General features: G+C 40.4%; 1 protein-coding gene and 1 long non-coding RNA gene across 23 annotated transcripts in view; one reads left to right on the top strand and one right to left on the bottom strand.

The window, feature by feature from the left end:
- The window catches only part of MKLN1 (muskelin 1), a 335,895-nt gene that overhangs the window by 139,238 nt on the left and 182,756 nt on the right, over window positions 1–13,901 (top strand). For 3 of the 7 annotated variants that reach the window (XM_021078930.2, XM_085005432.1, XM_085005433.1), the window contains one exon: window positions 691–854. The exons of the other annotated variants lie outside the window; for them this stretch is intronic. In XM_021078930.2, the coding sequence (XP_020934589.1) occupies window positions 829–854 (26 nt within the window). In that variant the 5' untranslated portion in view covers window positions 691–828. The remainder of the gene's footprint in view (window positions 1–690; window positions 855–13,901) is intronic. 7 annotated transcript variants of the gene reach the window in all.
- LOC106506781 (testis-specific gene 13 protein) overlaps window positions 1–13,901 on the bottom strand; it is a 539,004-nt gene that overhangs the window by 515,822 nt on the left and 9,281 nt on the right. For 15 of the 16 annotated variants that reach the window (XR_014833876.1, XR_014833866.1, XR_014833867.1 and 12 more), the window contains exon 2: window positions 3,963–4,050. The exons of the other annotated variant lie outside the window; for it this stretch is intronic. This is a non-coding gene — a long non-coding RNA (testis-specific gene 13 protein). The remainder of the gene's footprint in view (window positions 1–3,962; window positions 4,051–13,901) is intronic. 16 annotated transcript variants of the gene reach the window in all.

The raw sequence follows: 13,901 nt of genomic DNA, 5'->3' as shown, positions 1-13,901 counted from the left end.
AAGCAAGAAAAATGGGGACCCAAGCCAGGAGAAGACTAGAAAGGAAGGCAAAGCTAGTCATGAGAACTTCAGAGCATGAGTGGATTTCCATTTGAGGCTAGTTTTGAGCTACGGGTTCAGAATCTTTTTACCACCAAGGATCCTTTCAAATTTATTTATTTATTTATTTATTTATTTATTTATTTATTTATTTATTTTAGGACCGCACATGCGGTCTGTGGAAGTTCCTAGCCTAGGGGTTGGATCAGAGCTGTAGCTGTGGGCCTACACCACAGCCCCACCAACGTGCATCTGGGGCTGCATCTGTGACCTACACTGAACCTTGTGGCAATGCGATATCCTTAACCCATTGACTGAGGCCAGGGATTGAACCTGCATCTTCACAAACACTACGTCAGATTTTTAGCCTGGTGAGCCACAACGGGAACTCCTTTTTAATTATTTTTATTTTCTTCCAAATAAATGACACTTTTTGGAGAAATACACGAATTCTATCAGGTATACTAAGAAAACTGACAATATTATTATCAGTGACTATCTTTTCAAATACACGTTTGGAAACTTGGCTCTGAGCCAAGAGAATTTAGGAAATGGTGGTTCCACAGGCGAAACTGGATCTGAATATCTTAGCCTACGTTTTCTAGAAAATTAGAACTCAAACCAAGAATTAATGCTAATGCTTCATTTCAGAGATGTAATCCCAGGCAGTAAGATTGAGAGGAAAAGGAAAGAGAGATGGAGAAGGATGGGACACAATGCAAGATGATGTTTGAATAATCTGCAGAGACAGTAGGTACGCCTGCATATCCATGCAGGATATCTCCGGACATGCACCATGGCGAAAACATGCTCAGGTAAGTTCTTGGGAAGCAGAAAGGAAAAAAAATCCATCTTCATGGTTCTCTCCTATTTCCCACTGATCAAAATTTACCACACCAGGAGTTTCTTTCCTCATCGTTCCAGGTTATGTCGTATGTTCCCATGTTAGTCTCTTAGCAGGCCACAGCCAGTGCTCTATGGTGTGGCCTGTAATCCTGCTCAGGGAATGGAGAGAGAAGCCAGAAATTCATGGTGTGCAGCTGAAGAACCTAGTTTCTCAGTGGCAATCAAGGAGGAGGCCCAGGCTGGGAAAGTGGCAGATAAATTCCAGCCCAAGGTAGCAAGGCTACGTGGGCCCAAACAAAGCAAGTCAGTTGCAGCGGTGGCTAAGCTGGAACTGGAACCACCTCCAGGAAGTGTTCTGAGGGTTACAAAGAATAACTATAGGGAAGTATATTCCTAGACAGCACAGAATAAGTGAATCTGAACATAGGCTTTGGAGACAGGCAGAGGGGCACTTATGTCATAGCTGTATATGATGATCTAAGGCAATTTACTTAATCTCTTTAAGCCTTAGTTTCTTTACACATAGCATGGGGATGATAATACTGTATAGCTCATCATTTGGTATGATGCTAGGAATACAGTAAATGCTAAATAAATTATGGCAATTATGACCAAAGATGACTGTGTGATCTTCCCAATGCTTTCTTTTCTCTAGGCTGACTCTGCATGTACTGCTCCTAAATCCATCTTGAGCAGGGTGGGTGGCTTGAAACCAAGTCCTTTAGTCAGCCTCAGGGGCAGCTGCACTTGAGGTCATGGAGCCCCACATGAGGTCACATGGCCCCCACAGCATGCTGACACATTAAGCCCCAAGATGGCAGCACTGCTAACCCATCACCTTAGGTATGCAGAAAGGACATATCTTGAATAACCATTTTTTCCTAAACTTTTTTTCCCTTCAAAGTAGAAAAATAAAGTTTTTTGGTCAAAATTGCTTTGTTGGCCCCAGAAAGCACAGCCAAATACATTAGTATTACTAGGTCCACACAATAAAGAGGTTCCTATAAGACTTTAAAAATAGAGGAGATTACTCTTACACAAATGGTATTTGATAGGATGTAATCTCTAAATTATACACATCAAAATTTCTTTGTTCTCATAAATTAAAATTATTTCAACTTTACATAAGCATACTAGATGCCAAGAGGGAGTTCCCTGGTGGCCTAGTGGTTAAGGATTCAGCATTGTCACTACTGTGACTTGGGTTAGTTAGGTCCTTGGCTTGAGAACTTCCATGTGCCACAGGCAGGGCCAAAAAAAAAAAAAAAAAAAAAAAAAAAAAAAAAAAAAAGAAGCCCAGAGTAACACATACCTAAAGTATGTAAATATTTTTGGAAATTCCCAGAACTACAATAAAAACAAAAAACAGACATATCACTGGTTTTTTATGTTTTTTTGTTTTTTTTCCTTTTTTGGTTGTACCTGTGGCGTGTGGAAGTTCCCAGGCCAGGAATCGAATCTATGCTGCAGTTGCAGCCTGCACCACAGCTGGGGCAACGACAGATCCTTAACCCGCTGTGCCACAAGGGAACTTCCTCATGCTTTTGTTCAAAACCTATATCACTCAGAATAAAAACCTAGATCCTTACCAATGGCTTCTAATGGCCTTTGGGATCTAGTCTCCAGTTATTGGATCTCATCTCTTAGTAACTAGGAGGCAGAACAGCATTCTCGGGTGCTTAAGAGCATCAAAAGTCTCTAGAGACAGACTACCTGAGTTCTAGTTCCTGCTCTATCATTTGATAGTTATGTGATTTGGGGGCAGTTATTTAACTATTCTGTGCCTCAGTTTTCTCCTCTGGAAAAGAGAAAAACAGAACCCACTTCACGTAGTTTTTGGGAAGATTACTTAATATTCTTAAGTGCTTAAAACAGTGCTACTAGTAAGGGCTCCTTAAGTGTTAGATAAATAAAATTCTTCCCCTCATTCATTGCACTCCAGCCACACTGGCCTCTGTGCTGAGCCTCCAGCAGGCCAAGCGCACTCCCACCCAAGGACCTTTGTATTTGCTGTTCTTCCAGACTGGCCACATGACCAATTTCCTCACCTCCTTCAAATCTTTGCTCAACTCCCATCTGTTTTTGCTTTTTTGTTTTAAGGCCATACCCAAGGCATATGGAAGTCCCCAAGTTAGGGGTCAAATCAGAGCTGTAGCTGCTGGCCTACACCACAGCCACAGCAACACAGGGATCCGAGCTGTGTCTGCGACCTATACCACAACTCATAGCAATTCCAGATCCCTGACCCACTGAGCGAGGCCAGGGATCAAACCCAAATCCTCATGGATACTAGACAGGTTTGTTACCGCTAAGCCATGACAGGAACTCCTCAACTATCACTTTTTCAATGATGACAACCCTATTTAAAATAGTAATCCCCTCCTGTATACCACTGCTTTGTTTATTTTTCTCATGAGCCCTTACCTACTTCTAATGCTTTATACAATTTTCAAATTTATTTTGTTTTCACCTATCTCTCCCAGCTGGAATATAAACAAGGGCAGGAATATTTATTTTATTCTCTGATGTACCCCAGGTACCTAGAACATTGCATGGCACATTGTAGGTGTTCAATACTATTTGTGGAATGAATGAATGTACTATTTTCGGGTGAAGAAAATTGAGTCTACATATTTTGAAGACTGATTTGTAAATGAGATTCCTAATATGCATGTAAAATGCAAAAGATTGCCCCCAAAGTCATTCTCTTAAGTTGAAGAGATATGACCTCCTTCCCACAATATTAAGAAATTGATAAGCAAAACATTTTTTTCCAAAGATAAATGTAAATTTTAGCTAAAACTTAGGTACAGCTACCTTTAATTCATAATGATTAATTAATACTCTGAATTCATAAAACTGATCAACTCCTGATTAATTGCTAGTGGACTCTATGTCATTGTCATTAATCCAACATGACCCAGAAGTCATGACCTGTCAACAGGGTATGGAAAGAAGAGAACTAATAAACACCTGCTCTAAGTTAGATAAGCTGCTGGGTCAAACTGAGGAAAATATCATCATCCCCACAGTATATGTAAACAAACCAAGGCCTACAGAGGCCCCAAATCACATACCCAATAGAGCCAGCATTCAATTGTCAGCTTGCAAATCCACGGTCTTTCCAGTATCTCACTTGGAGCCTCAGAGTGGTATGTAGTCACACTACGAAGACAAAGGTATTATGACAATGTAAATAACACAGGTAGAGCAGAATGCTCAATAAATGACCTTTTTCATGGCTATGCTTTAGGAATGATGATGAGACTTTTCACATAGCTTCTCCAGGGAGAAAAACATGAACCCTGGCTTATCTGAACAGCAGAAGTAGGTCCTAAGGGATAGATTGGTGGGAGGAGTCAGATTTTAAAAAGAAAAAATTTTAATTTAATAAGAGTTTAAATATTTACTGTATTTTCATTCAGTAAGGAGTTGACTATGGGCTCTAACTAGCCAAATTTGAGATGATTCGAGCATCAGAGTTTCGTTTTATGGTTGTATAAAAATGATGGTTGTATAAAAAGAAAAAGCCACACATTTAATGTGATTTTTTAAATAGTGGGAGCGAAGAAAGAAGAGATAGCGGAGAAATAAGAAAACGAAACCTTTTTCTTTACAGAAAAATGCCAGCTAATAAATGTTGAAGAAATGAAGCTTAAGAAAAAGAGTATTATGCAATCCTCAACATAATAAGTGATTCAATCACTGACTATCAAGGGATGATAAAACCTACGGGTGAAGGGTTGATGGGTGTCATGGTATCATGGGTTGAATTACATTTCCCAAAAAGAGGTATGTTGAAATTCTATCCCCCGGACCCCTGGAATGTGATCTTATTTGGAAACAGGTTCATTGTAGATGTAATTAGTTAAGATGAAGTCATGATGGAGTGGGATGGGATCCTAATCCAATAGGACTGGTATCCTTATAAGAACAGTCATGTGAAGACACAGAGACACATGGAGAATGCCACGTGAAGATGGAGGACAAACTGAAAAGTACTGCAGCTACAAGCCAAGTAATGTCTGGGGCTACCAGAAGCTGGAAGAGGCTAGGAGGGATTTTCCCTTAAGGTTTCAGAGGGAGCCGACCAACATGTTGTTTTCACACTTCTAGTCTCCCAAACTGTGAGACACACATTTTTGTTTTAAGCCAGCCCATTTGTGGGTACTTTGTTATAGTGACTCTAGGAAACTAATCCAATGGCAAACAGAATAGACACCCTGCAAATATGAAAGATAGAGTTTTCCAAAGGAGAGCTCTGTCAGTTACCACTTAAGCAGGTATCAAACTTGAACATCACTAACAGTGGGACAGCCTGACCTACACACCTCCTGATATCATGCAACAAGAGGTACACAATATCAATTTGATAGACTGATAGCAATGGGCACATCCCTTGCAACGTGACTTTGCAGCAACTCTCATTAAGAGGTAGAGTTTATTTCTCTACCACTTGAGTCTGGGCTTGCTTTGTTACCTTCTTTCACCACCATAATGCAGTTGAAGTGAGGAGTGCCAGTTCTAAGCTTAGGCCTCAAAAGACCTTGCATGCTTTCACTCTCTTTCAGACCCCTGCCTCTTCCATGAGAACAGGCCAGTGCTAGGCTGCAAAGTGTGACAGATGAATGGGGCTGGACCTAGTCATCCCAACTAAAGTTTTCTATCAACTGCATGCAAATTCATGAATGAGTCTAACCAAAGTCAGCTGAGCCTAGCCCAGCCCAGATCAGCAGAACTTAGCTAGTCAATGGTTATTAATATTAAGCCACTGAGTTTTGGGGTAGACTGCTCTGCGGTAATAACTGTTACAATGATGATCCATGCAATATCCTTGCCAAATGTGTTTAAATGGAAACTAATCATGAGGAAAGAGTCAGAAAATTCTAGAGTGTGGAACATTCTACATTACAACTGACCTAGATACCATAAGTCAGAATCATGAAAAACAACAAAAAGTGAGGAGACTGTTCTAGATAGACTAGAGCAAGGGTTTCCAATCTCAGCACCAACTGACATTTATTTCCAATCTCAGCACTGACATTTTGGACCAGATAATTCTCTGTTGCAGGGGTTGCCTTGTGTATTTTAGGATGTTTAGCAGCATCCCTGGCCTCTATCTACCTGATGCCAGTCGTGACAATCAAGAGTATCTCCAGGAGTTCCCGTCGTGGTGCAGTGGTTAACGAATCCGACTAGGAACCATGAGGTTGCGGGTTCGGTCCCTGCCCTTGCTCAGTGGGTTAATGATCTGGCGTTGCCGTGAGCTGTGGTGTAGGTTGCAGACGCGGCTCGGATCCCACGTTGCTGTGGCTCTGGCGTAGGCCGGTGGCTACAGCTCCGATTGGACCCCTAGCCTGGGAACCTCCATATGCCGCAGGAGCGGCCCAAGAAATAGCAAAAAGACAAAAAAAAAAAAAAAAAAAAAAAAAAAAGAGTATCTCCAGGCATTGCTAAATGTCCACTTTGGGATACTGGACTAGAGAGACAGAGTCAAATGCAATGTATGGATCTTGTTAAGATCTTAGATAAAAAAAAAATAGTTATAAAAGACATTTTGGACAATTAGAGGAATTTGAATGTGGAATTAAAAATATTGAAATACTAATTTTCTTAGGTCTAAAAAACGGTATTGTAGTTAGGTTACAGAATGCCTTTATTCTTAGGAGATGTATATTAAATTATTTTACGTGAACCATCATCAAGTATTCAACTTACTTTCAAATGCTTCAATGGATAAAAACATATATTTATAGAGAAAGATAAAGCAAAGGTGACAAAGTGTTAACAATTGGTTTATCTAGGCAAAGAGTTTACAGGCATCATGGTATCATTCTTTTCAGCCTTGTGGTTTTGGAAATTTTCTTTCTTTCTTTTTTTATTAAAATATAGTTGATTTACAAGGTTGTGCCGATTTTTGCTATACAGCAAAATGACCCAGTCTTATACACACACACACACACACAGACACACACACACACAGACACACACACACACCCCCTTTATCTTCCATCACGGTCTAACCCAAGAGATTGCATATAGTTCCCTGTGCTATACAGTGGGACCTCACTGCTTATCCATTCTAAATGTAATAGTTGGAAATTTTCAAAATAAAAAAGTTGGGGGTAAAAAGTGTTAGTCTCACCTCCACTACCTGACTCTTTACTAACTTAAAATGATGCAAAAAGCCAGTTTGTTCTAAATGATTCTGGGTGCTCATTCTGCACTGCCAGGACAACAAGTTAGCTCAAACCAGATACAGGGGTTTGGAGTTGAGGAAGAGGGCTTTTCCCAGCCTGAGGAACTGTACACAAGCTCAGCTTCTCATGGACCACTGGTTTCCTTTCTCTCATTCAGTAACATCCCATGAGGCCAAAAGTCTAGCTGCTGGGCAGTTGTGTGTGCCTCCCAGACAACTCTGGGTAAAGAGCTGGCACCAAAATCCAGGCTGCCTGCTGCCAAGACAGTCTGATTATTCCTTTCACTGATACAGCTACTCTCAAACTTGCTCTATACAAGGAGACCAAAAGATGGGCAGAATTCCCTTCTCTGGAAAACCATTCTGTGAGGCCAGCAGGTCAGTTACGGACACTAAGAGGATGGGGTCTCTGGGCCCTCTCTTCTCTTAAAGACCTTGACATTGTGAGTTCCCTCTTTACACAGTAAAATCTAATTTTAAAAATTTTATTTATTTATTTATTTTTTTGTCTTTTTAGGGCTGCACCCATGGCATATGGAGGGTCGCAGGTAGGGGTCGAATCAGAGCTGTAGCTGCTGGCCTATGCCAAAGTCACAGCAACACCAGATCCTTAATCCACTGAGCAAGGCCAGGTATCGAACCTGTGTCCTCACAGATGCTAGTCAGATTTGTTTCCACTGAGCCATGACGAGAACTCCAAAATCTAATTTTTTGCGTGTACCTATGATATAGTGGAATTCAAACCATGCCCTGGTGCATTTAAGTTTAGGCAACTGTAAGGAGACCCATCTTGCAGGAGAGCTAATACTTAAAACAGAAGCAAAACTCAGAAACCAAAAAGAGAAATGCTGATAATGCTTTAGCATAAAACACTTAAAACTTTTTTTATGGTAAAAACAAATATGGCAACAACAACAAGAAACCACTATAAATTGAGCCAAAAGACAGGGCAGAGAAGAAAAAAAATTTGTAACCCAGCAGAAAAAAAGTTTCTTTCTTTATCATATAAAGAGATCTTACAGTTTTACAAGGGAAAAAAAATGAACAGAAAAATGGGCAAAGAATATGAACAAATATTTCATAGAGAATGACAAAAACTACTTGAAAATACAACTTCATCAGTGCTTAGAAAAGTCCAAACCATAACAATGTGAGACCATTTTTATCTATCAGATCAACAAAAAGTGGAGAGTTTGATAAAACTCAGTTTTGACAAGGGTGTAAGTTAACTTATACTGTTCATAGGAAATGTGGATTGGAACAACTATTTGGGGATTACAATTTGAGAACATCTGACCCAATTTAAATGTACATATCTTTTGACCTGGCAATTTCACTTATAGGAATTTATCCAAGATAGAGTCATACAAATTCCCAATGATGCACATATAAAGATATTCACTGAAATACTGTTTACAACAATAAGAGGAAATGATTTAAATGTTCGTCAATGGGGCAATGGTTAAATTACAGCACATTCAACAATTAAAAGATTTTTGAAGATCTGTGTGTACTGACATGGGAGTATCTCTGATATATTATTAAATGAATAAAGAAGGTATGGGTGTTTAGCAAAGACTCCCTCTTCCTCCTGTGTGTCTCTCCTTTACTCTCACACTATCACACTCAACAACACTTCTGACACCGGATATGTGGGTGTTTTCCCCAAACCAAGCAATTCTCTGACCAGCTGGGTGTCCTACAATTTCATTCAATCTTGACACTATTGAACTTGAGAGAAAGTCAGATCCCACCGGTTAAGGACTCAGTCCCACAAGACTGCCCCCTACTTCAGATGCTAATCTCAAGTAGTAGGTTCCCAGGTTACCCACAACTGCTGTCTGACTTGGCTACAAACTAAGAGATTCCCATGACCTCTTACCCCTTAGGCTGAATTATTTGCCAGAACAGCTCAGAGAACTCTGGGAAACACTTACTTAGCAATTTATAATAGAGGGTAATGTAAAGGATATGGATGACCAGCCAGATGAAGAGATACATAAGCAAGGTCTGGAAAGATCTCTGCACAGGAGCCTATGAATTTTGGGGGCTTCATGCTCTCATTAGGTGGACGTGTTCACCTATCTGGAAGCCCTCTGAACCCCACGCTATTTGGATTCTTATAGAGGCTTCATTGCATATGCATGATCAATTATTAATTCATTTCTAGATCTTTCCTCTCTGGCAACTGAGTGGTGGGGCTGAAAATTGCAAGCTTCTAATCCTGGCTTGGTCTTTCTGGGGACCAGCTCTCATCCAGGAGCCATCCTGTAGCACACTTCACTAGAACAAAAGACACTACAATCACCCAGGAAATTCAAAGGCATTTAGGACCTTGGATAGGAAGCAGGGTCAAAAACCAAATATTAGAACAAAAGATGCTCCGAGTGCTCTTATCACTTAGGAATATTTACACGGCTTTTAGGAGCTCTGTGCTGGAACTGGGGCACAGTTCAATGTATGCATTTTCTATTATCTCACAATAGGACACTGTAAATTTTGTGATCTGCTTTGTGGAAAAACGGTATATATATGGTATATACCTATGTGGAAAAAATACACAAGACATAGTTAATTGGAGTTTCCTTCGTGGCTCAGCAGTTAACAAACCCAACGAGGATCCCTGAGGATGTGGGTTTGATCCCTGGCCTTGCTCAGTGAGCTAAGGATTCGGCGTTGCCATGAGCTGCGCTGCAGATGTGGCTTGGATCCTGCGTTGCTGTGGCTGTGGTGTAGGCCAGCAGCTGTAGCTCTGATTTGACCACTAGCCTGGGAACTTCCACATGCCGTGGGTGTGGCCCAAAAAGCAAAAAAAAAAAAAAAAAAAAAAAAAAGCAAGAAATAGTTCATAGTGCTGATCTTAGGATAAGAGTAGAAAGGAGATTTTTCTTTCCATTTTAAGCCCTTTTGAAGTTTGAATTTATTTTCATTATGGTAGTGCTTTACTTTTACGATAAAAAAAACCACATAGATTGTGCCTTGAAACAACTTTTAAAATGTCAATCAATCCCCCTTCTGACACATTTGTAGAAAATATTTAAATTACTGAAACAGGATGAGGTTGTGTGTGGGAAAATTAATTTTAGCTAGGGATGCAAATACGCAAATAGTATTGAGCCACTGTACCTAGGTGTATGATTTTTAGAACTTTTCTAAAATTTCTCAGGCCAAGCCTTTAGCCAGACTCCTATTGGAAGACTACAGTAGCCAGCAAGAAAAGAACAGTGCGATGGGAAATTTTCTTTCTTCCTCTCTCCTGAATTTTTTTCAGGAATGTGGAAGTTCAGATATAAACGTGACTCAAAAGTACTGAGATGTGGGGAAAATTTACAAAGGCGTTTGCATGATTCTTGTTCTTTATAAATGCACCACATTTGTGTCTGGCTGAGTCTCTTTAAAACATCCAAGGTAATAATCTAAGAGGACAGCCTCTATCAGGGGAACATTTTCTGTTCCCAGTGAAGTGGCACATTGAGTTCCTGGTACAGGCTCACTTAATTCCTATTAGTCATTTCACAGCTGTATCTTGGGAAGAGAAAACCTCAAATACTTTTGGGTGATTTCACCAGTAAACTAAAAACAAGACCTTCCTTCGTTTCTCACAGTTCCCATTTGTTTACAAATTTCAAATCAATAAAACATGTCTACCGTTGTGGATATTTAATCTAAGTCCCTTAGTTGTCTGCTGATGTATCTACTTGGTTTCCACACTGCTTGTGTACCTAGATTTAATGACACAGCAGATGGATGCTGGACCACCCACCCTGGTTTGCCACTGAACTGATGGTGCAATTTTTGTTTTGTGGTGTATGAGTCTAAGATTGCTCTGGGACACTGCTTACAAACACAGGTCACTACCAAGTGAGACACAGGATCTGATCAAGGTTTGTGTGTTATTTTCTAGGTTGCTTAAGGACAGTAGATGAATGCTTAAATTTGTTATTGACGAGTTCCCATGAATACGGAAGGCGCACATACGGGATTATTATTGTAGGTTGGTTTGTGACAGCTGGCCCTGATTTAGTTATTTCCTCAAGAAGACACTTTGAACAATTATTTAAATGCCTCCCCTCTGCAATTACAATAATAATCATGATGATGATTTTGCAGCTGAATATGCCATTCAGGGTGCATACACTCAACAACTGTTTTTAGCTTGCTTCTCTTTCTATATTGATGTCAGCTGCTGCTGTCAGGATTCCTGAAGAACGGAGAACCATTTTTCTATTGAGGGTCACTGAACTACCTGAAAAAAGTAATCTGAGGCTATATAAGAAGTTATAAGAAAAATAATTATAGTTAGTATTTAAGGAGTGCTAACTATGAGCAGGTCTTTTTTTTTTTTCCTTCTTGGAGAGAAAAATACAGCATTTTCAGAACATATCTGCTTTTAAAATTAACAACAAAACATCTTATTTAATAATTATAGGGAGTTCCTGTCATGGCTCAGCAGAAACGAATCCAACTAGTATCCATGAGGATACGGGTTCGATCCCTGGTCCCACTCAGTGGGTTAAGGATCCAGCGTTACTGTAAGCTGTGGTGAAGTTCGCAGATGCAGCTTGGATCCCACGTTGCTGCGGTTGTGGAGTAGGCTGGCAGCTGTGGCTCCGATTTGACCCCTAGCCTGGGAACTTCCATATGCCTCAGGTGCGGCCCAAAAAAAAAAAAAAATTATAAATATCTAACAATAGTTTTGTTCTATGGTATAACCAACTTGAGACCTGCAAGTGGGAAAGATGATGAAACAGTGGAGAGAGGTAAGTGCTGTGGGTAAAGGGGAGACAATACAGAGTAAAAGAAATGGAGTCAGATGCAGAAGGAACAGGAAGAGGCTGAGAGTAAAGACAGATTAACAAGGCGTAAGGGGAAGAAGACAGAAAGAAACTGATAGAGTGGAGAACAGGTGAAGGAGATAGCTAGGTAGGAAGAGAGAGAAAGCAGAAGAAACATGAATAAAAAAAGATGACTGAATAGTGTGTGAGTTTTAAAAAAATTTGTAGGTTTGTTTTTAAGATGAATGTGGCGATCTCTAGAACGTGGCATTTGTACCACCCCATCACCTGCTACCGTTTCTCTTTGAAATGCTGATTAACCACTGTTCACAACTCTAAGCCCTAAAATCATTTTAACTGTAGACCTGGTGGATAATGTGGGAAAGTTGAAATGGAAACCTTACAAATGGATGTCCAAGCTAGCTGCCATTACAGTGTCTGCTTTCTGGAGGCTGACTTCTCTGGAGAAATTCCAAAGGGAGAAGGAGAGCTCAGCTTCCTATCTGCCAGTTACAGGCAGCTTCCTATCTCCTAAGACCTAAGGGGGAAAAGTTCTCAATCTTGGCTTCACATAGAAACATGCTCATCAGAGAACCCCGTTGTAAGGGTGGTTATTTTGGGGGGCTATGAGAGCAGTGACCCCAACATTAAATTGGATAAAATTAGGCCAAAGGCCAGAGGTTCTCAAACATTGTACTATATATTTAGTGGCTGGCGTTGCTAAAAACTGGTTGTAGGAGTAGAGGGAGAAGGAAATCATTCTGAACTTATTTGGAAATGTACAGGAAGAAAATAAGTCAAAATTTTCAACATGGTAAGAAAGGTCTCCATAAAAAAATTTACATTTGAGAAATGATTTGACCTGATTCTGACATGATGAGGGCATCTTGTATCTCTTTGAAGACCAACACGAGTTGATGTCTGTCCTCAGATGGATTTGAGATGGGGAACCAGGAGAAATAGTTTGCTGTGCTTGTTTTACTGTATAGCTCAATTCAGTCCCTTGTCCTGCTGGGCATCCCTGTGATCCCTTACTTTCTGGCCTGTTTAGGTTTTCCAGTGTGGAGCCACCTAGAATTGCTACTATCACGCTCTCCTATTTCTGTCATTCCTCAGCTCCCTCTGTCCAGTTCCCTCTGTTTCAGTAACACTGAAACTTATTTAATCTGCTCATCACCTATGTGATATGCTTAAGGAGAAGAGGTAGAGGAGGAAGCTGGAAGCCCACAATTAGCCCCATCCTCTCATGCCAGGTAACAGAAATACTTCACTTTATAGTAGTCTCTGGAGCCAAAGCTTCCTAACCTAGGAAGGAATTCGAACAGCATGACTTCCACATGAAATAGGAAGAAAAAGTTGCCTTGACAGACCCACAGGAGCCAATGTCTACGGACATATAGGATCATCTCTAGATGATTCTACTATGTTCTGGAGATAGAGTTATTAAGGAAATATATTTGGCCTGTGGCCTTACAGAGATAATGCAACCACTAACCATCACTATGACCATCATGACCTTGTATTTTATATGCTAGTTCTTCTCTAAATGCTTTCTGTTTAAAATCTGACTACTTGATTATGAGCTCCTTAAGAGCAAGGTGTATGCCAGCACCTGGCACACAGTAGGTGCCCAACAAGTGTTTACTGAATGAATGGATGAAAATTCAAGCAGTTCAAGCAATGAAAGTAAGAGCAATAGGATGAAGTAGGGGGGAAATGAAAGGAGCTGGTTCAGTCTCCTCCTTCACAAGACCAGGTTGAGCCCTGACTGTGGTGATGGGACAAATACACTGAAGGATCCTGAGTTGATGAATCCCCGTAACTTCAAACATTTTTACTCAGAGGGCTGGGGTACTTTTTTCGAGCCACTTTCACTTTTCCCCAAAGGCCTTTTGGTTCCAAATACACTAGGAATCAGTGTTAATTGCTTCTTGGAATATTATCTTCTCAGCTTCGTTTTAGATGTGGTAATTTGGAGAGCAACCCCCAGCAGCTGACGGTTCATCCATTGCGGTGTGGTGTTCAGATATTTCCTGGGATTC

Source organism: Sus scrofa, chromosome 18, assembly GCF_054392235.1.
Source record: "Sus scrofa isolate SSC_HxYL_T2T_F1_AM1 chromosome 18, Sscrofa_HxYL_maternal_Yorkshire_Landrace_v2.0, whole genome shotgun sequence".
NCBI lineage: Eukaryota > Metazoa > Chordata > Mammalia > Artiodactyla > Suidae > Sus > Sus scrofa.
The sequence above is the reverse complement of the archived record's forward strand: the minus strand, read 5'-3'. Positions and strand labels throughout refer to the sequence as shown.